This window comes from Tachypleus tridentatus, chromosome 5 (assembly GCF_004210375.1).
Source record: "Tachypleus tridentatus isolate NWPU-2018 chromosome 5, ASM421037v1, whole genome shotgun sequence".
NCBI classification, from domain to species: domain Eukaryota; kingdom Metazoa; phylum Arthropoda; class Merostomata; order Xiphosura; family Limulidae; genus Tachypleus; species Tachypleus tridentatus.
The window spans coordinates 33,936,875-33,961,028 of NC_134829.1; the positions used below are offsets into that span (position 1 = coordinate 33,936,875).

Consider the following 24,154-nt stretch of genomic DNA (forward strand, 5'->3'; position numbering starts at 1 on the left):
TTTGATTTTATAGAATTATGACGCATAATTGAAATTCATTTTGTAACGAGTCATAAATACCCGGTACAATGATTGTGGAAGGGCCAAGTATTAGTTACCATAGTCGGCAAAATATAAACAATTAAAACCCAGTATGTAATAACAATAATTTATAAACAACAGACAGGTTTCGAGATGCTTAAAATTGCACGTGAAATAATACAGACCATATTTGTTGTCATGACTTAGGCTTACCATTCTTCCGCTGGAGGTATGACCGACTCGCAACTGGCCAAGACGCTATCAGTATCACTCACAGTTCCGCTACTCTCGCTCGTGGAACTGTCCTCATCACCAGAACTTGTGAGATCTGTGTCAAAAGTAACTGTTCTAGGTTCGAATTGATATGGCGCTACTCGACAACTGTTCAGAACACAATGTCAAAACAGGCTCCGCCTCTGTTTCTTCGTGTGCACTGGCCATGTTTATTTACATTCAACGCGCTGGCGTTGGCGGTTTGTTTGGCAACTATTACGTCACAGTACTTTTCCTAGAGGCAAACGTAAAAACTAAAACGTTCGGATTACCGCTCGGAAAGGGCTCTTTCTGCACCAAGTTCTAGATTTCATTTATTAGGACATATTTTTTATAAAAAATGTGAACCTGCAAAATTAATCAGTATGAATAGTTCTTTTGACTACAAAGTTTTCTTTTTTCTGTAAAATTTACCTTTAAAGAGCTTTAATCTATGTAGTTGGAAACATTATTAATCAGCTGCTAAAACACAGGAAGTAAAAGCATCGGAGATACATAAGAATGTTTAATGAAATGCAAAAATCTAGAAAAAGGAACATATACCAAATATCCATTATAAAACATGAAGTTATTCTCTTCAACAGTATCTAGAGAGATGCCAATCTTGAAATTCACACATACAAAACTCTAAACCTATAAAGTCAATAAACTTGTTGTTGAATAAAGTAGCAGAACTTAAAAGTTGGGGTTTCTTTTATTTTTAACATCCCAAACAGAGAAGATGTACTGAAATTATTCTATTTCTTTGGAATATTCTGGAAATGATGTGTCAGACACTTCTGAAACATTAAGATACATTAAATTATCAGCATACAATATTTAGGTTTATCCAACCCACTTACTATCTGTTAGAACAACTTGAAAAATTGTTTGATTTTGTTTATATTGTGTAAGTATATTTTCATGCATAAGTTAGAAATCAGTACACTGAAACTTAGTCTTTATTACTTTTACAGACTAGTCCAAAATTACCATCTTGTATTTTTCAGTCTATTTAAAGCCTGAAAAAAGTTTAACCTGAAAGACAAACAAACAAGTTTTTATAACACTTTATACGAGTTTCTAAAATGTTGAATATTTTCATCAAAAATCAACCTTGGAATGCGTAACTGACTTCAGGATTTCTCTGTATAGTAGGCTATGTGATTTACATACTGTCTTAAGATATATTGGTATAATCAGAAAAACAAATTAGAAAGTATTTTGTCAGATGTGGTAAATTAAGATGGTATGCTGTTAGTGTGCTTTGAATCAACCATCATTGTATAGCTTGCAGCACCGAGCGAGAATAGAAAGGAATAAACTGATGTCAAGAGTGTTATCTAGTTTATGAAGAATTTTGTAAGCAAGTGACACTGTACTTAATGAAAGCTCTTGATCTTGTTTATAAACAAATTTAAATTATTCCTTAACACATCTGAAGTAAGAACTAACAGCAGTTCTGAAGTTTAATTAATCTCTTTTGCACGTAACAGTGGCACTGATCGCAAAAGTAATAAATTCCAATTCATTAACTAATCAGTATTAGCCAGTAAATGATTAATACATTCTAAAACAGTGACAGCATTTTTACATTTTGTCTTTCAAAAAATCTAAAAATACGGGAAGAGAGGGTCATCAGTGCACTTTTTTTCTTACTCTTTTATTATAGAAGACAATTTGAAAGCTGTACAAGACCATAGATTTTTTATTTGTTCAACAACTTGGTGTCTATTTACACAGCATCATATTCTACAGATTTTTTTGAGAATCATAAAAATCATTGCCACTTGCTTAACTCCATTCAAACACACAATTATAGTTGTAACATTTAATGTGTTAAAACTTGGTGTCATAAATACTTCAGTACAATCGTTTTTAATGAATATTAAGTTTATATGCGAAACTACAACATTTATATTATATTGAAATATGGCATTGTATTGTAAAGGTTTTGTAGTTTTTTTTTATGTGCATGTGTTGACATCCATCACCAGGGCTGGCTGGCTCTATTTCCACTGTAGTTGATATGGCAACTTGAAATCATCTGACAACATACACGCTCTATTTTGTTTCAGGAACAAATGCTTTGAAACAGGGCTCTTTTCTTCTTTTATGTACTTTTTGAATTGCATCACCCAGAGTTGACTAGCTCAATTACTGCAATCGTTTGGTAACTGGAAATTGGTCGGCAATGTATATGGGTAACTTTTTGTTAGGATTTTCACACACAAAGAAATATTATAAAAAAAACAAACAAACCTGCAATAGGTGTTGTTGTTGTTTTTTTATTATAAATTTAGACTTTGACTTTGAACTTAGCAAGTCAATTGTTACCTTTCACAATGAAAGGTATGTACTTAGCATCTAATGAGATTAAGGATTTAATAACAAGAGAAAGAAGAAAATATTATCCTTCATACAGTTTTCAGCTTCTGAACGTGTACCCTCATTAAATGTGATATAACGATATTCTGAAATGGAGCTGCACAAATTATACAGTTGTCACCAGAGTTGGATAAAAAACATTTACCTATTTTATTACATCAACGTTATACCAACACTGCATTCAGTAGCAAACAAGTTCAATTACAGGTTTAACTAATTCACGTTTTTGGTGTAGTACGTTTCTCAGTATTCTAAGATGCATTCATAACACATTAAATTACGCATGAAATGTAGGAAGCTAGTTTATTAACTTGTACTTTGTGTACACAAACTTGGTCAAAGAAAGGTGATAAACTTATCACTTTTGCATACTTCGTTGTGAAATGTTCAATAGATATCTTGCACAGTAGTGTTGTTTTTTACTTGACGACAAGTATTGGGTAATTAACTCACAATACACAGTATCCCCCCCTCCCTCCCTCCCACAGACTGCAATGTACTTAACTCTTAAGAATATCTAAGAAATTGGCATAATTCTAGGATTATGGTTTCCTCATTTCATGCTTGTATTAGCTAAAAGTAGTACGTAATATCAAATGGTGTAGCACGATCAGTCCCGAGACTTTGGAAGTTAAAAAGTTTGATGTTGATGCCACATTTCTGGTTGTCTTGAGAAATGTCTAAAAATTTTCAAAAAAACAAACAGTGTAATAGACCACACCAGGGCATTAGTTACTGATAATTTATGTTGTAGAAAAACTGGTTCTGCAGAAGCCACACAGGCATAAGACAGTTATTTAAATAATCATATACACCAGTGTATGTGTGCACATCTTTCAGCTATAGAAAAGTAACGTGGTAAACTAACAAATCCTTTTAAATGTAATTTTAAAAAAGGCATGGGCAGAAATATATCATTTGTTGTTTTTATTTAAAATTCCATTCAAATTACCAAACTTTTATTAATTCATGATAGAATATAAAAATCAGCATCAACAGGTTAAAAACAGATTCCTCTTCTTTTGAGGCTTAAGTTTATATTTCTTATACAAATAGTTATATGTAGTTACAAATTAATCATTGTTTAGCTTCAGACCAAATGTCTGGGGCAGACCAATGACGCTTTCGCTGTGCGTGGAGAGCTGTAATTGTGGTAGCCACTGGGGGCCTCTGCCTTGAAAATGTGACAGTAGCTGTAGTGCATGTTGATTTCTTGCATGATAGTGAAGAACTAGAGCTAATAGATGAAGTACCAGTGGAATCTTTCCTCGCAGAAAGATGGACTGGTGCTTTCTCTGAATAACAAGAAATCAAGTTCGGCACTGTACAAGTTCCAGCAGATGTTCCAGGAGAGGAAAACTGATCAAAGGCTAACTGTACATCAGGGCTAAATTTCTGTGTTAGACAAATACAGATATCACCAATCTTCAGTTTTTGGCAGATCAAGCCATACCTGTGAAGAGATCTTTCTGGAGAACAAGATGACCAACCCTGCTGAAAAACGTAGAAAGGATGCTCAACTGGTGCCTCTACACTTACCTGCAACAAGATGGGAGTTATGCAATAAATACACCTTCCAATAGCACATGAACTAGTGATAGCATAACAGCCAAAATACAGACTTTTTCACAACAGTTGAATTTTAAATAAATAAATAAAAATACATAAATATTAAATACTATCAAAAGTAATATTTAAAATACTGGCAATTCCAAATCTTGTAGCTTAGGAGTTTATGACTTGCAATCTCTCTTGTATATTGCCTAAACCATTACCTACCATAGAAACCTGTTTGTACACCATTTTTCACAATTTTTTTTTTTTTTTTAAGTTTGTCATTAAAATTGTTATTATTTGTAAACGTATAGACATTTGAAATTAATTTTAAGCTGTTGCAATGATTTGTACAAGATAGCACAGATTTTTTTTTTTTTTTTTCTTGTGGAAACTAGCTAAATGTTTTCTCAAAGATTATATAGTTTTAACTTCTGACCAATTTGACAACATTCTTTTATTCCATGGTATATTTTTACGTAAAAAGAGAAAAATTACCCCAGATAATTAACTAAATATAGTAGGTGTATTTAGAGTTAACATTTTATTTCCAGCTAAAACTAAAAGCTGAAGAATGTAGCTTCTTAAAACCTAATCTGGAAGTATTAAAAATCTAGTTCAATAAATATGGTTGAAGTTCTGCACATACATGGATATAACAAATGCAGCAGGGATTGAAACACTATTTATAGAAGCCATTTGATACAACAGTAATTGTTATGGTGTGTACAAGCTGACCTGAAGAACTCTAGATTGAGCAAAATGAGTTGTTGACAATAGATATGACAGTGTGCTTGAAATACGATTATCCAAGTACTAACTCTTGAAAATCCTTAAAAAAAAAAAAAAGACTAAATAAAGATGATTGTGTTTAGAACTGTAATAGCCCTAATACTCATGTCTTATGACAATTATAATTACGACAAACTTCAACTACAAAAGACAAGATGTGATAGAACAAAAAATATGTTTATAAACAATGTTTTCCACTGTTAATGTGGTCAGGTACTTGGCCCAACTAAATAATGATAATTAAAGTATGCCCAATTGGTGATATTACAAACTTAACCTTTTGTCTAGCATAAGTATAAATGTACTTGTTTTGTTTATTAAAAGGTGAGTGTTATTTTATTAAAATAACTTATGTTTATTAATATCCAGCACTTTACAAATGATTTTAAGTTTTATTTACACTACAATGTTCTTGGCACTTAAAATATCAGTAAATATGATGAAGCACGTCCATGTTACAATTTTATTTTATTTTTGTACTTAAATTTTCACTAGTCTCCCCTATGCAGTCATGTGAAAAAGGACACTATGAAAATGTGTGTATTTTTGTAACATACTTTAGATATTTAATCTCAATTTCAACAATACTGAGATTATAGGAATATAACTAAACAATTAAAACTGAAGACTTAAGGTCTTCTGTAGATGTAATTCTACAAAAATACCTATTCTAACCGAGAAAAAGTTAGGACACCCTACCACCTAATAGCTAGTGTTACCTCCTTTGGCTGAAATATCTGCAGCGAGACGCTTCTCGTAGCCATCTACCAGTCTCCGACATCTGTTTGAAGAAAGTTTTCCCCACTCCTCAATGCAGAATTCTTTCTGCTGCGAGATGTTTGAGGGGTTTCTTGCATGTATAGCCCGTTTCAAGTCACCCCACAATATCTCAATAGGATTAAAATCTGGGCTTTGACTTAGCCATTCTAGTACTCTCCATTTCTTAGTTTTCAGCCAGTCCTTGGTGGATTTACTGGTATGTTTTGGGTCATTATCGTGTTGCAGGGTCCAGTTCTGCTTCAGCTTTGATTTTCTTACAGATGGTCTTGCATGATCCACAAGCACCCTCTGATACACAGCAGAATGCATGGTGGATTCTATGATTGTGAGCTGTCCAGGTCCTGCTGCAGCAAAGTAGCCCCAAACCATGACACTTCCACCTCCATGCTTCACAGTTGGTATGAGGTTCTTTTCCTGCAATGCTGTATTTGGTTTATGCCAAACATGTCCTCTGTTCTGGTGTCCAAATAATTCAATTTTGGACTCATCTGTCCAAAGAACATTGTTCCAGAAGTCCTGGTCTTTGTCTACATTCTCTGGCAAACTTCAGTCTGGCCTTGATGTTTCTCTTAGAGAGACAAAGGTTTCCTCCTTGCACACCTCTTGTACAAGTTAAACTTGTGCAATCTCTTTCTGGTTGTAGAGGCATGCACATTTACATCAAAAGTAGCCAGAGCCTGCTGTAGGTCCCGTGATGACATATTAGGGTGTTTGAAGACCTCTTTTAGCATCTTGCGGTATGCTCTTGGGGTGAACTTTCTTGGATGACCAGACCTGGGCATTTTGGCAGTTGTTTTGAAAGACCTCCACTTGTTGACTATTTTCTAGACAGTCAAATGGCTGATTTCAAAATCTTTTGAGATCTTTTTAAATCCCTTACCAGACTCATAAGCTGCTGCTACAATTTTCTTTCTGAAGGCCTCAGACAGCTCTTTTGCTCTCACCTGGTGCTCACTCTCGCTTCAACAGTCATGAGCACACCAAACTAAATGTCTGAGGTTTAAATAGGGCAAGCCTCATTTACAATGCCATTTTAGAATATTCACGATATTCTAGTGAAAATACAACAAGATATTTTAAGAACTTTATACTAATAAATGCAAGATAAAAGAATACAGACCTTTAATAAATGAAACATGTGGAGTAGGCTCATACTATACTTAGCACAAGGTCATGTTTGTGATGTCACAAATTGGGTGTAATTTAATTGTCATGTTTAGTTATGCCAAGCACCTGATGACATTACGTTAATAGTGGCAAAATATTGTTTTTAAAATGTTTTTTCTGTATCCCATTCCAGCTTCTTGCCAAATTTTAAAAATGTTGTACAGCATTAAATATCTTCATTTATCATCATGACTTCTTGATCAGTCCATATTCACTTCCTAGATCTACAGCATTATGTAGTTTTGTCTCATACGAGCACGCATTTCTCAACCACTGATCCTAATACTCTCCCATTCTCAAAATGCATTGCTTATGTAACTTGACATTAAGATACTAATGGAGAACACTCAAAACTATAACAATAGAAACTATTGTCAGAAATAATACTGCAAAAAATCAAAATATAAGTCATTACTCTAAGAATTTTTAAAAGGTGTTCAAACATACAAAAAGTTTTGAATCATCTCACTTGCATAAGCAAAGATCTTTTATATTCCATATAGCATCCCCCACCAACAGAATTTCAACTACTGCAAATGTTTCTGTTGGCCCCATTGACCTAACAAATGGGTATCATAAATTAAAACTGTTCTGTATATTTCAAAAAGGATATTTCTTGGATACTAATACTGATATGGACTTTTAACACTGACATTACTAGTCCTTTCTTTTTATAGCCGTGTCACTTGTATAAGCTGATAACTTCTGTAATAAGTTTAATAAAGGGCATGAGAATTGCAGTTTAGAGCATATTTATTGGCTCCTTTAGGGTAACACCATAAACTAATAATTAATGGAACTATAATTGTTCTAGTTCTGCCACCATTGTTCATTTGTGTTGATATAAGATATTGGATGGTGAAAAAATAAATTAGACTTAGTTACTTATTATCAGAAGAAAAACAATGGCTGCATGACTGCAGTAACCTTTGGATTTTATTAGTAGTAATAAACAAAGTTAGGACTCCAAATTTGTTACCTATGTTTAATTTGAGACTCAGTGTTTCACTTAACTGCTGTTTCAGGATTTATTCCACTAAAACAAATTGTAACTAGCAATACAAAATTACAAGAAGCAAAGAACAACACTGGATGTCCATTCTTTGATAAATAGTTTAGGCAGAGCTTTCCTACACAGTTGACTGAAACGAACAGCAACTGCTTATTAAAGAAACACTTGTAGAAATATATTGGCAATTATACAATATAGTTGTGCAAGTAAAATGTAGAGTATAATGTCTACTATTAATTAAAGATGATTAAAATAGCTTTATTAATATACCTGTACTTCGTTGTTCCCCACACAGAACACTAATGTGACTGAACCCGAATTAGTTAATTCCTCTATTTTTACAACAGTGCTACTATCTATACGAAGATCAGCACTCTGACTAGCACTATGTACGAAATCTTCAGTTGTAAGATTTTCCACCCTCTTTAACTGCCCATCTGCAAGTTGTATGATGGATCCTTTTCTGAAATAAACTGGATAATGAAGTTGAGAAGCAGAAGATTTGTTGGTCTGTTCAAATATCACATCACTGGATGGACTTAATACATTAGAGACTACATTTCCTGTTGGTGGAATCAGTTGTTCAGCTGCATGTGATGAGAAAGAAAAGCTACTCTGAGGCACAGGCATTCCCAGACAAGGTTGTTTTGGTGATGGAAGTTCATCTTGTTGTCCATGAATTGGAGGAGCAGAAAGAGGTGCACCTTGGAGTGCGTAAGCTGGTGGTTCAGTTATAAGTATATTTGAAGGCCTCAATATGCGATGCTTTAGACTACCTTCTTTTCCAGCTGGAATCTTGTAGCTCATACCTCTAGATAACTCACAGTCTAATGGCATTTGTTTAGTGCCAGAACTAGACGACATGGAATGTTTAGACAGTTGAGATTGGAATTCCTCACCTGGAGTTGATTTGGAAGGAGTAGGTTTTCCTTCCATTCTTGAAACTGGAGAATACAACTCATTGATGTACGGCATTCTTTCAGGAGACTGGCTAGGGTCAACAAGGTAACGAGATCTTGCTTGTATCAGAGGCTCCTGCTGCTCAAAGGAGCTTACCATTGGCACATAACTCTGTACAATTTGTGTTAGGGGACTAGGTACAGAAATTGAGTGACTAAAAGCAGCAGATGACTGGGGATGTACTAAAGGTTGATCTGCAACACTTACAGTATGGCTACTACCTCTTGGAAGAACTGCAGAACAAGATTCTGATGAATAGACATTTTGATGAAGTAAACTAAGTGCATGGTTAGGATAAGCAGAATAAAGGGAACTGTAAGTTGCGAGTTGCGAGCTTTTATTTATCCTGGTCCTGAAAAGAGAACATGGATGTGGTGGGTGAGGGTTTGAGAATTGAAATTGTGAATTATAAAATCTTTGATAATTTAAATTACTTCTCAATGAAGCTGGTGGACGGAACAGGCTATCAAAGTTTGAGTGGATGAATGAAGCTGGCAATCCAAGAGGCTCAGACAAATGTATTCCTGATGATTGAGAGGATGACAAAGAACAGCTCTGGCTAACTGTACCTACATTAGTCGGCCGTTTTAAATCTTCTGTTACTGGGTTAAAGCTGCCACTCATGGCAAATCTGTTTGATCCATCCATTGGAGATGTCCACCAACCACATGGAATAGTACTATTGGAATAACTGCTTGATTTATTTACTCTGCTTGAATGACAAAGTGAAGATAACTTTTGTTTTTACGTCTATCTTCTGATAACCACCTTAAATAATCTCCAGTACTTATTTCTTGGCATTAAACTCACATTTCTGTTCTTGAGATATGAACTTATTACAATAACCAAATCCTACGTTAAGAAGGGACGAGAAAAGTTTTAACTGCAGGCGTTGGAATAATTGTTGGTTTAGGTAATTGATGGGAAACTACATCAGAATCAAATGTTAATGATGGAAGAAAGAAAAGCTTGAATGGGATGTAATTATCTCGTTGGAAATCAGAAGGCCCTTGATAAATAGGATGATCTGACATTACACAATCCGGAGTATTTGAGGGACCTATAAATACAAAACAAAGTTTAATATTAAATAGAAATTATAATACTGTGAACATTCATACAAACAACAAAATATTGCATCCAAATGGTTTCAACCATAATGTTAACAGCACTAGTAGATAAACTTTGCAGTTAGTTTACCAGTTAGTAAACGGTTTGTTTAGATTGTAAAAAGAAGATATACACTTCAAAAGAAATAAAATATCAATTATCAAAATTAATATTTTTTATTCAAATTATTACTGATTTAACAAGCCTTTATTAAAATTTCAGTATAGGTCATTTACTACTTAAATTCATTTTTTAGAAAAGTAATGGTTGCCCAAGTAACCTAAAATCTATCTACATGGAATCTATCTTTAAAATATTTCTTTGAATAACGTAAGTAAGGATATAGTATTTATATTTTTATCATAATAATACATTCCTTCAGGAATGATATATGGATGCTTTATATCTTGACTATGATTTATATTCATAATATCCACATCTTAGCTAGCAGCCCTTATGGTTTCATAAACAAACTTCACTTGGAATTAGTGTGGGGGTATCTCTGGGCTCAGCCTTAGGACCTTTGCTCTCTTTTTGATTTTAATCAAATGAAAAAATAATGTTCAATAAGTTACTTAAATCTGTAGATGACATTAAGGACTTTAGCATTGCTGCTAGCTGGGAAGAGAATGCTGTTGATTTAGACAGAATTTAGATTGTTTACAGAGTTAGGCAAATAAATGGCACATGGGTTTCAGTCATAATAAATGCAAGATAATGCATGTGGATTATCATAATTTTAATTATAAAATATAATATGGATAGGAATAATTTTATAGTCATGAAAGAAAGGGATATAATGTAATAGTTTATCAGTTTATAAAGACATTCAAGCAGTGTGCTATTACCAATGGTACAGCAACTACAAGTTTTAGATTGTATCTACAGAAATATTGAACACACGTCTAAAGTTGTAATTTCATCGTATAGGTCACTGGGTAAAACATATTTGGAATACTGTATTCACTCTTAGGTTCCTTGTTTCAGGAAAGACATTGAATTGTTGAAAAGGGTTCGGAGAAAGTTACTAGAATGTTGTTTGGGATGGAGAGGTTAAAATCTCTAATTATTTTATCTTGAAAGAAGAAGAGAAAGGGGTAATCTGATTGAGGCGTTTGAGATTACAAAGAGAACTGATGGTGTTGATGCATCTTTTTCATACTAAACTGAGAAAAGTAGGGCTAGAGGATACAAATTACATTTTGTCAAGGTAGGAATCATCTTCACCAAAGAAGGTTGTATTTTTCTAACAAAATGGTTGGCTGTTGAAATGCCTTTGGATGTTGTGGAAGCAGTAAATTTAAGCAAGTTAGGAGAAAGCTCAATAAATATATGAATGATAAGGGCTGGCTTTAGGCTTTAAAAGTTTAGTTTAGGGAATGGAACAGCTGAGATGGACCAATAGTTCCCATGTTGTCCCAAAATGTTATGTTAACACAGTCTATCCTCAAACTACTCTGTGGTTCATATTGTAAATTTGATATTAAATGGAGCCACTAAAAATTAAAACTAATGAGCACACACCAAAAAGTTTAATGACAAAAAATTACAGTAAAGAACTCATTATATTCATATTTGTATGTTAAAATGATATAACATTTTAATAGAAAAACTAATTGGTTCAATGAACTTTGCTATTTTTATCAGTATATAGCCAAGAAATATAAATTTGCAAAGCTTCAGAAATAGTATGTCATTCTGTATTGTGTAAATTATTCATTGAAAATACCAAATTTGAGTCTTTATATATGTCTAGCAGTTTGAATCTTAAATAAAAGATAAAAGATCCAAAGTTTCTTCCCTGATGGTGCATGTACCATCCACATGACAGGACCACAAGGAATGTCACTCCCTTGGGCTATTGCATGATCCACTCTCAGAGCAGATCACTGTTTTCATCCATTTACATACTACAGTGATCTCCCCTATTGAAAAAAAACACAAAACAAATTGATGCTCTTGGTTACTTATCTAGTTCTAAAAAGAGAAAAAAAAAAACTTAGTTCCGATGATTGACATTCTACGTTAAGAGCAAAACCTAAAATATTTTAAAACTTTGAAACATTTATCAAGTATGTATCTAGAGGGAATAAAAAAATGTATGCTATGCCCATGTATAATATACACATAATGTGTACATAGTGTTAATTATTTAGACTTGATGGACACCATTTAAATAGAAATCTTATTAAACTGCTTCATTAAAATATACCCAAGTTAAAAATATGTTCTAGTCCTTTATTTTCTAATATTACAGGAAATTAGTATTTCATTTGTATAAGCAATGATTTTGCTCTTATATACATTTGTTTAGCTAGTTAACGTTGACAAAGGACTGTGAACTTTGTTCTTACTGTAGAGGTAATGGGTGAAGTACAATGAAAAAGTATTCTGCTGCAGTCAGTTTTTCACCCACTGTGTTAATTTACTAAAACACTAAATTTTGGTTCCAAGACCAAAGGATTTATTTTTGCAAATTTTTCCGTTATCTCCACGCGTACATTTTATTGTGTTCTTCTTACTTCTTGTGTAATTTAAAGAGTTTTCTAAAAACTGAGGATGTATAACCATAAAGGATAGTTCATCATTAAGGATAGATGACTATGAAAGAATGGTTAGATATCAAAAGAAAACCTCTACAAGATGTAGAAATTTTGCCATTGATTCAAAGATCCATGACTGTGGTAAAAAGATTTAGAAGAGGGAGAACTGTTACAATCTTTTGTCTCTAAAGTTGCTGATGAGGATAAATCTTTGTGCACCATCAAATGAGGTGGTCATTGTGGCAATTTGCAGTTTAATGAGGTTAAGACTAAATGAGGCAATATTTATAGGACTCTTAAGCTTTTTCCAACCACAGCAGCCAAATCCCAAATTAGGTCACTGCCATATGACACTAGATGAAAGACACTGGTGGACGCGTCAGCCAATCTGAGCTATTTTACCAACCAGTCAGAAGACGAAGTAATGAACAGTGAAGATAGCAATTCATGAAACAAACATGGAGCTTCTTCAGGAGGGAAGCAAATACTACCAGAACAACATGTCATGGGGAAACCTGGAGTTATGGAGAGCCAATAGGCTAAATGCCCTTGGCAACTTGTCATTCTGCAAACTGTTTCAGGATCTAACATTCAATGTAAAGCTCCTAAACATACCTAATACACTGTGTGCCTAAAGGTTAGAATGTCACAACCTGATATTATCCAAGGTTTCAAGATAATACTGCAATACTTTCAGGTTATTACTGCAATCACAGGCCCCTACAAATGAAGTTAAGAAAATTTCTTCCATGACACTTGATGCTTCAGGCCTTCACTGTTTTCTTCAATACTTCACACAAATCAGTCTAGAATGAAAAGGTTCAGAATGCAATTTCTGATGGTGAAACATTATTAAAAGTGAATTGTCTTATGTAATACAATAATCAGTTGAGTTTCAACCACTCTGGTAACCCAGCTGGCCTGATGGAAACCTGGAAATGGGCAAAAGGCATGGATATAGCAGATACAGTGTGGTTGGCATATTGCTAGATTCTTCCTTAATTTTGTCAAGTTCTTATGTATGGAGTGGATTGTTTACTGTGGGTTTCTGTGACTTGTTGACCATAAATTGAAACAATAATCCAACACCAACATAGTCCACTTGTTATAAAACAATACAAGCCAAAGTACATGTAAATGTAAAGTTAGTTAGATAAGAGCGTGATAACAGTCACTTTTTCACAGTCCACAAAGGTTGGTTCAGTTACTTTAGGATGTTAAAAAATTATGCTTTTCTGAAATCTTTAAATAGAAATTATCACAACTTCTATTGTAAAATGTCGCCACTACATATTCCTTATCGCTAACTTCTTAAATTTAGATCTATCTCTAACTATATTTTGAATATTGTTTTTCTCGTTATTTTAGTTGGTTATTATTGTATCATAATATCCAAGGGGTGGGTGTGTGCGTCATTCTAGGCCTGGAGTATAAAAACAAAAAGATTCTGGTGGCATAATGCAATAACAATCACGCATTTATAACTATTGAAATACAAAACTTAAGACTGGCAAACATTTATTTAAATAAACCTGCGATAAACTATTGCTACTAAAAACAACTAAATTTAAAACACTTGCGTTATACAGAAAAGTTATTATGGAATTCAGACTCTGATGTTTAAAAGTATTTTAAATCGTTGTTAAAAGATTTTTTCATGATTATCTTATATATTGAAGGACATAATGATAAATTCGTACGCTACAATGTATTTTATAACTGATATTAATCATCATTGATAGGTATTGCGGGTTAAAGGGCTTATGTTTTGAGCCATTTCACAGGTTCTACGATAAAATGGTTCATGTGTAATATTTCAAGTTTATTCACCAGCGTCATTGAGTTTGTGCGTTTTGTTTAATGAACTATTCACAGGATTCAGATGTAATTTTCTTTAAAGTTTTCGTATTATTTATCATTATCATGTCATTGCCGTTTAGTGAGTATTAAATGGTATATACGTTATGGACGTGAACTGTTTTTGCTAAAGAGTGCTGAAAATTTCAGCAAAATGTAGTGTTGTGCAAGTGTTTCAAAGGGGCGGTTTGGTTTGTTTTGAACTTCTCGCAAAGCTACACGAGGGTTATCCGCGCTAGCCGTCCCTAATTTAGCAGTTTAAGACTAGAGGAAAAGCAGCTAGTCATCATCACCCACCTTAGGCTACTCTTTTGCCAAGGAATAGCGGGATTGACCGTCACTTTATAACGCCCCCACGACTGAAAGGGCGAGCATGTTTGGTGTGAGGAGATTCGAACCCTTACCCTCAGATTAAGAGTCGAAAGCTTTGACCACATGGCCATGCCGAGCCGTTTCACAGCGATGAGAGCATTTATCTATCCCAGTTTCACGACCAATGGCCCGGCATGACCTAGCGCGTTAAGGCGTGCGCTTCGTAATCCGAGGGTCGCGGGTTCGCGCCCGAGCCGCGCCAAACATGCTCGCCCTCCCAGCCGTGGGGGCATTATAATGTTACGGTCAATCCCACTATTCGTTAGTAAAAGAGTAGCCCAAGAATTGGAGGTGGGGGGTGATGACTAGCTGCCTTCCCTCTAGTTTTACACTGCTAAATTAGGGACGGCTAGCACAGATAGCCCTCGAGTAGCTTTGTGCGAAATTCCAAAAAACAATTCACGACCAATGCGCGGTTTTCATTTATTTTATTGAACTTTAAAACTTAAGTTGGGAATGCCCTGAAGGTAAATAAAGGGGTAAACGTGTTATGCAACTCGTATTTAAAAGGTTTCCTATTCTCTCCAGTTTAGTATGGTGAATGTTTTGGGATCACCTAGAATTTAAGTTTATTTGTACATACACATTTCTAGGCTGACCACATGTGCAGTTTAACTCTAGGATGCTGGTCATAGGATAACTAGATTACTTTCATCCTGCTTACCATCAGTAAGAATAGAAACAGTTAATAATCTGGGTGACATAAAACAGTCACGTGCCCTTTCTCATGGAAAAGATTAAAGCGGAACACACCATGTAAAGATCGACAATGGAGTGATTTTTTTCTCCTTTGGAATGTCACAATACTTTGAAGATACGACCTCCTTATTTTCTATGGGAATGATAACATAGGTAGTACTTCCACAGGAAGGATAATGTTATTTTAACAAGTTGTGCTCTCCCAGTCTTACAACATTTTCAGAGCTTCGCACTATTCAGATTATTTTTGAATCATAGCCAAATGAACCTTCTGGATAAGAATACGACTGGTGTTCTGTGCTCTTGTTAACTTTGATTTGTACATTGTATTTGGTCTCTTTCTCAAAGTTCAGTGTAAAGAAAATTAGGTTTCCTACTGCGTAACATTTCCAGAGGTTCCTGTAGCTATTGTAGGCTTTTTTTTTTTTTTTTGTAATATAATAAGGACGGAGAAAAACAGTACGTTTTGAAGTAGCACAGGAGAAACAGGTCAGAGGTTAGCACAACAGAATATATCAATTTCTTTCTTTGGTGATGGAAGTACGTCACGATTTATAGAATTAACTATCCTCTCAAGCTGAATTATAGTATACAAATAAACATTTGGTAAACTAGGCAATAGGTGAATGTCACAGGAAACGTCACAAAAACAAAAGTGAATGCATGATGTGATAACGGTCCTCAGCAAAAGTTTTTTTTTTGTAATTTAGCGCAAAGTTGCACGAGGGCTATCCGCACTAGTTATCCCTAATTTAGCAGTTTAGACTAGAGGAAAAGCAGTTAGTAAGTCACCACCAACCGCCAACTCTTGGCCTACTTTTTTTTTTTTTGCCAACGAACAATAGGATTGATCGTCACATTATAACTCCTCCACGGCTGAAAGGGCAAGCATGTGTGACGAGGATTTGAACCCACGACCCTCAAATTACGAGTCGAGCGCCTTAACCACCTGGTCATGCCGGGCCTCGGCAAAAAGTACTGCAGTTTTTTTAAACCATATTACTTTAAATATGCAAGTTTAATGCTAATACATTACAAATGATATGGTAGAATTGTGAATATGGTAAAGATTCGCAGCTCTTGGTAATAAAAGTTGTTTTACTATCTGTTCGCATGGAGTTACGAAAGTATTTTATACCATTGTTATTATTCTCATTAATCTGAAATTTGAATATTTTTTGCTGCACATTTTTCTTTTATTACAAGTCATAATGTCAGGCTTAATCATTTTTACGTTACGTTAATGATTAGCAATCGATCGATCAAGTCATACCCAAATTTACACGTGCAAAAAAAAAAAAAATACAAATTCATTCATTTATTTATTAATGACTGTTTTTTTATCTTGCACTCCATTGACTAAGCGGTAAGTCTGAAGGCATATAAAACACCAAAAACCGGGTTTGGATACCAGTAGTGAACACAACACAAATAGCCTATTGTGAAGCTTTGCGTTTAATAGTAAATTTTATTACCATGACGATCAGTGATGTTTTGAAAATTCGCCAACTTTGTTTTTGGTCAACTTACATGTAATAAAATACTGCTACAGACTTTATGCTGAACTGTTGTATTTTTCTTTTCCTGAATAACTGCACTTCATAAATAAAATGACGATAGCATAGCGTATTAGGTCACACGCATACTGTCTTGATATCTGCTTTTGGACACTGAACGCCACTACACTACTAACGCAGCACACAGGTGATAGCAACATACTCTCACAGCTCTGACGGGGAAAAGGTCGTTTGGAGTGATGAGGTCCTTAGCCGGCACGCGTTTGTCTGTGGCAGGACGAGACTTTAAAGCTGGTAACAATTCAGAGAAGCCCCAATGTCGCTCGAAAAAGGAAAGTCAACCAACCAAAAGGATTGAGGAATATAGTTAATGAGGTAAGCAACAGTGTATAAAGGGGAGTGGATTCTTTTCCTCCACGTGTGTATAGATGTCTCAAAGTTTGTTTCGTTTCAACACCAAGTAGCCCACTGAATGTACAGATAATAATACCCAACATTACACTGAAGTTTCTGGGAATCATCCGCGCTTTGATGCATCAGATCACCAAAATGAATAGTCCGGGTCAGCTAGCAACGTAGCAGAATAAGCCATAGAGCACGTGCTCGGTCCCTCACCGCGAAAACTTGGCCATAAACGGAACAACTGTGACGATTCGGTTATAACGCTTGACTTTGCCATATTAAAAGTTTTACCAACTGAATGAAGTCTTACTTAGCTTTCACAACCTAATTTTATATGAAAAAGTGTGATAATTAAAAATTTCTCTAAAACCGTTCCAGTCCTGATATAAAGCACAATAGAAACCTTAACAAAACATTTTAAATTAAAAACTTAGTTCTTTAAAATGTAAAATTGTGTATATTTGTTATTGTTTTTTTTTCTATATTGTCATCAAAAATACACAAGTTTCTATATCCAAATTTTGGCTGAACATTGAAATAACTACGATATTACCATAATAGCTTGTATAATAAATTACAACAGGAAACAAGAGTTCAAAAAAAAACATTTTAGACCTAAGTTCTTCTTCCATGTAGAAAGGTTAAATATTGTCTAGTTTTGAGACTATAAATTAGTCGTACATATTTATTGCACCTGTGATGGTCAGGACTTTAATTACAAAACCTAATTTGTTTGTCCCCTCCCCATAATGGGAGTATCTTATTTTAATAAACCTGAATGGAATTTCCATCGAAAGATAACCATTTTACAAAACTCATATGGCTAAACTGAGCAAGAATAGAAATTTCCAAAACGCAATACAGTTCTTACTTTATAGTATACGCAACATTTATGAAATATCTAGAAAATGGTTTTGTTTGCGTTTAAAATATTAAGTTACACAACGAGCCATCTATTTTGTGCCTGTCACAGTATCGAACACCGATGTTTTGCACTATGAGCCTATACGTTCACCACTGAGCCACAAGAACTAAAACAGGAAGGAAATACTTTAACTACCTCAAAACATTACTAATAATTTTTTTCTTTATGTTGGAAATTATATTAACTCCATTATCAATGCTCGCTTACAAGAAATAAAAAAATTCGGACTCTATGTTCAACATAGTTTGAAGGCTGAACAAAAACACCAAAAATAGAATAATTATATAGAAGCCTAGTAACAAAACACTTTTATTTATCAATTCTATAAGTGGAACTTTGTCAATCCACTTAAAAAAAAAAAAAAAAAAACTTATATAGGTAATTTTCAACTGCACAAATAGTTTTACAGGTGCAAAATTTGTGGTCAAGTGCACACTAAAATAACCCTTGGCTTCAGTAGCATAACAACCTTGATACAACACCAAACATAAGTGTTACCATCACAGACGTGATGGTTAAGCCTACAAATATTTAGGAGAAAATAACGTAATTTGTTCCTCTAAACATTTGATGTTTACTTACTGTTGCAGCGAGCGGAATTCAAATCTCTCTAATGACTTATTTTATAAGTCATAAAAAATGCGCTATAAATTGTATTATATTAGACAAACAGTACCTTTCTTATAACTCTAACAGTGATGTGTACAGCGCAATAGAGTGGTTTTTGGTTGGATCTTTATCATGATATTTGAATTCGAAGAAAGTGAATCCGGAAAAAATACAGAACTATGATTTAAAAACAACAAAACGTTCATTAGTTTGCTTTTGTACACAGATTAGGTAATTTTATACATGTTTAATACAATGTGATGATCATAGTGCCGCAAAGCTTGTACGGCTAACTTTGGATAAGGATGTTTAGTTAGATACTGCAATAGTGCTCGCTTACAAAAAATTTCGGGCTCTATGCTCAACATACACTGCTTTTGTTCACGTTTCACCAAAAATAGAATAACTAATACGTTCTTCACAACACACAGACTCTTAACGTAACGGAAAATTCTTTAGTTAGATTTATTATTAAACAGTAAAACTATACAATGAAGCAAAGCGGACGTGCTATTCTTATGTTAATCTTAAACCCAAGGAGAAAGTCGTGAAGGTTGTGCAAAGGAAGCAACTAAATAAACGTTGCATATGAATCATATACCAGTTCTTGAGGTTTCGAAGTACTGTGTGTACTGTATATTAAACATCGTGGTTATACCAATTTTTTTTAGGATCACACCTGATATAAAAAGGAAATTATAAATTTACTTCGCGAATTAATATTTCGTTAAAGTATGCAACTACGATCCAGCCTCATCAGAAATAACAAAATTAATGACGTTTAAACTATTATGTTCCAAAGCTCAAAATTCCCTACCACCCTTCTACAGGGACCCAATAACAGTTTGATTTTCCTTCTTCTAAGTATAAAATATTATATCTTGGTCAAACATAAATGTCTTCAGACACGTACTAAAGACTAACTGAACTATAGACAGAGTGAGAATATGTAGCCTTGTAATGGAGAAATACAGTCTTAGGACTCGCATAGTTGTAGCAATAGAAATTAAGCTAGATTTAATCTCCATTTTTAAGCCACATCAGTGAAATAGGACTACGACTTAAAAGTACGAAGTATATAAAAATATCAAGCCTACAAAGTTACACACACACGCAATGTGCACCCACCCTGTTGTGGAATGGCGGGTACTCCAAATGAAATACTAAACCAGTAAAATAGAAATAAAAATTTTACTTATAGACTGCCTGCATCATAAGCAAATTTCAACTTCTCGAATGGACATTTTAGTCCTTCCAGCCAAATATTTGTGTGAACAGAATGACAGAACCTAAGATCTACAGTCTGATAAGTAAATAACAAATATGTATTAACATACAGCACAAACAAATTGTGTGCGTGCGTGTGTCATCTCGAGCTACTCTTACCAAGAAAGTGGGATTGGCTGTAACATTATAACGCCCCCACGGTTGAAAGGGCGAAAGTGTTTGGTGTGACGAGGATTCGAACCCGCGACCCTAAGATTACGAGTCGAATGCCTTAACCACCTAGCCATGCCGGGCCGATTGTCCGATAGCTTTTCTCAACTGATCATACACCTGACACTTCCATTTTATCAATGTACACCGTCCAGTTTTCACCGTTGCATTGGTATTGCAAACTGCACTCAGCTTCATGTTGCTATGTTATATTTCTAGACACACACACACACACACACACACACATTAACAACATTTTAAAACTCCTTTCAAGCATCTTTGTTGAGCACCGCCCACAATTAAATCCACTGTAGGAAACATGTGACGTTCTAATTTCGTTTCTGCCCTAGAGCTCGAGCCTCACGTACCAGTCCTACTAGATTTAGCACCACAACTATACAAGAGTTGAACACCACTAAAACCTATTAGTCACTGTCTCTTCTCGGAAGCTCAGCGTACGGAGTCATGACATTTACGGTTGAAGCAGCAGTCATATTGCCTTGTTTTCCTTAGAGCAGGTCATGACATTTCAGTAACCGCGAGTTAAGCCACTAAGTCCAACAACACCTTTGTGTTGTTCGCCTGTTAAGGTTAAACTTCGTAATCTGAAAGTGTTAACAAGTGCACTCCGTACGCTTCTAATAAAACAATAATAAAACTATAGCATTCAAGACCACCCTGTGTTGGGATAGGACGTTTTTATTACAGGCGGCGCTGCCATTGGCCCATTGCCTCCTAGAGTTCTCGGACGTGGCTTGCGAGGTCACCGCCCAGGGAGATGCAATTTAAAATTCAAGCTCACATTTATCAGTTTACGAGCTGAGTCACTTTCAAATACATCACGTGGTCATGTATTAGAAAATGTTAAGTCTGTATAAATAAAAATATTTGCTTGGGTACAAAAGTTTGTTTAATCAACGGCAGAATACAACGTCATTATCAACCGACCAAGGCTATCGGGCTTGCTTAACTACTTACCTTTTGCTAGAGTTATAGCGCAAAGAATCAGCAATATTCAAAACAGTGTATATTACCAGAGTTACTTATAAAAAGGCACACGACATTTGGGCTCCTTGCAAGATCTAATAGATGACAAGTATGTGTACGTATGGAATATAAAACAATAAGTCACCGGAAAAAAAAAAAAAAAAGCCATGGTCATCCTACCTGTTTGTTTATTAGATATTTTTTGATCATGAAATATGAATTACCTAATAAGATAGACATGCGACATTTGCAGTAGCTCAAACGCACACTATATTTTGAAATAAGATAAAACTGTTGAGCTGTGTCCAATGCATACCCAATTCTAAACTATATCGTACTTGTTAATGTACTGGAGTTATTTATATGGAGTGGAAAAAAACTACAATTTTTTTTTTCAATCTGCAAATCGTTACTCGTCAGCTTCCCAAAATATCCTCTTTCCATTGTAACTGTCTCGAATAGCACAGTGGTGGGTCTGTGGACTCTCATTGCTAAAGCAGTGTTGGGCAGAGCACAGACAGCCCATCGTGTAGCTTTGGGCTTAATTCCAAAACAATCCATTGTAATTACACACACACACAAAATTAGATTAATGCACTTATTTTCCTTGCATAACTTCAGGTTATATTTTGGAACTTTCAAATATACACGAAATCGTGTGAAGCAAACATGTCAGTAAAACAAGATTTTGAAGTTTATTAGTCACCCTAGCTTTTGGACAACTGATTAAGTCATGCAGCTTGCAAACTTTAACCACAAGCCCATCTGGTGCTGAAGATGTTTATCGAAATAGTCACAAATTACCTGTATTTTCAACAAAAAACAGGGATATTTAACCAGATACCTTGGTTTGGTCGATTCTATAAAATTTTAAAAAGAAGATACTTGAGTACATATTCAAATGCTACTTCATTAGCTTCTATTCTACAAGAAATCTATAGATTATTTTACCCTCACAGACCATTAAGAGTTTCAAACAATTTATTAAAGCTATTCTTCTGTATTCAATACTAGAATTCACTTTAAATATCTTGTGATACGTGTTACATATTATAATGTATCCCAGAAAAAAAATACCAATTTATTATATTACGCATTACAAATAGCTTGAAACCAAGTTAATTTCTAAATTTAAATTATAAATTAATTAAAATGTCAATACGTATCAGAATTATCATGGTTTGCTGTTAAGATAAAATATTGTGTATATCATTCTTAATACAAATATATTTTAACATTGTAAATTTATCAAACTTTTGTACATAAATTGTTTGTAATAACCGTTATACAAACAATAATACAATTTTATAAACAGTACCGAGTACTCTATCTGGACTGAAATTGAATATTTTATCGACGGTTCACAATGAGCAAATAAATTTCTAGTTTGTATCGGTATTGTTCACCAAGCGGTTAGATAGTTGGATTATTTTACTGAGCACACGAAGTTTTTCGTGAACGAAAATATCCAATTCTCTCGTAGAAGTATTAACGTTCCAAGTTAATTCTCTGAAATTAAGTAGTTTGTAATGTTCGAAAGGTATAAACGTTTCTGGTCAAGTATCAGTTTCTCGATTGATAAGCGTTTATCACAGGTATAGAATCCGAAATTTATACTATACTAACTGTATCAAACCCACAATATAAAACGGTTTCTTGATGCCTCGATTCATAAATTTTAGGGCTATGTTCTCTAAAGTTCAATTAGCAACAATATTCTAAGATACGCTAGTGCTTTAGTAAAAAACACATTGTTGATTCTTATACTCTAGAATAGGCGGGAATTTCGCGATACACAATAACAGTATAAAGTTACAGGCAATTATAAATATATAAATTTAACTAAAACAAAATGTCAATATTAGGAATATATATTAGCAAATCAGTTACATACGTGTAAACTTCACACATTACAACACTATCGTTTTTAAAGTTTTCTTAGAATACAGATAGTGAGTAGCTCCGAAACCTAATTTGAACTGTAGTGTCTTTTAATTTCGCGCAAAGTTACACGAGAGCTATCTGCGCTAGCCGTCCCTACTTTAGTAGTGCAAGACTAGAGGGAAGGCAACTAGTCATCACCACTCACCGTCAACTCTTGGGCTACTCTTACCAACGAATATTTGGATTGACTATCACATTGTAACGCCCCCACGGCAGAAAGGGCAAGCGTGTTTGGTGCGACAAGGATTCTAACTCGCGACCCTCAGATTACGAATTGAACGCCTTAACCTACTTGGCTATGCCGGGCCTGTGTCCATATGTACACTATAAAATGACTAGATTAGGTTGGACTTTATACACCTTTCCTGTGGACATTTTACGTATAATTCTAGCAACACCTTTTCAGGATATTAACATATCTTCGCTATACATAACTACAATTATACAATTAACACGTTTGTTTCAGATGTTCGCATAAGGTTATTTACGAATATCCGGCTTTTATTTTGAATTAAAAAAAACCTAGAGAAAAGACAGTTAGCAAATAATACCTACCGCCAACACTTGAGCTACTCTTATTTGACAGATTAGTGGGATTTAACAGTCACTCTCATAAAGCACTTATAGCCACAAAGCGTGAACGCGTTTTTGAGGCGGCCATAAATTCATGTGTCTACACGCTTCTTACTCAGCCACGCCCAGCTTGACACACAAACAAAACTGACATGCGTGATGTAATCGTTTGAAAGGGCTTAAGCAACGAGTTTGTTGGTTTTGTTTTTTTTAAGCAATTCAGCAACAAATGTTTCATGGACTTCATCGAACG

At 34.5% G+C, this 24,154-nt stretch overlaps 1 protein-coding gene across 7 annotated transcripts in view; it reads right to left on the reverse strand.

Annotated features, from left to right (window-relative positions):
* Positions 1 to 3,571: 3,571 nt before the first annotated feature.
* Positions 3,572 to 24,154, reverse strand: part of LOC143250894 (uncharacterized) — a 66,387-nt gene continuing 45,804 nt past the window's right edge. For 6 of the 7 annotated variants that reach the window (XM_076502054.1, XM_076502056.1, XM_076502057.1 and 3 more), the window contains 2 exons: positions 8,237 to 9,986; positions 3,572 to 4,200 (listed from right to left, as the gene is read on the reverse strand). In XM_076502054.1, coding sequence (XP_076358169.1) covers positions 3,739 to 4,200; positions 8,237 to 9,574 — 1,800 coding nt within the window. In that variant the 5' untranslated portion in view covers positions 9,575 to 9,986 and the 3' untranslated portion in view covers positions 3,572 to 3,738. Of the gene's footprint in view, positions 4,201 to 8,236; positions 11,962 to 24,154 lie in introns of all 7 variants that reach the window. The other variant, XM_076502058.1, reaches the window with a different exon arrangement.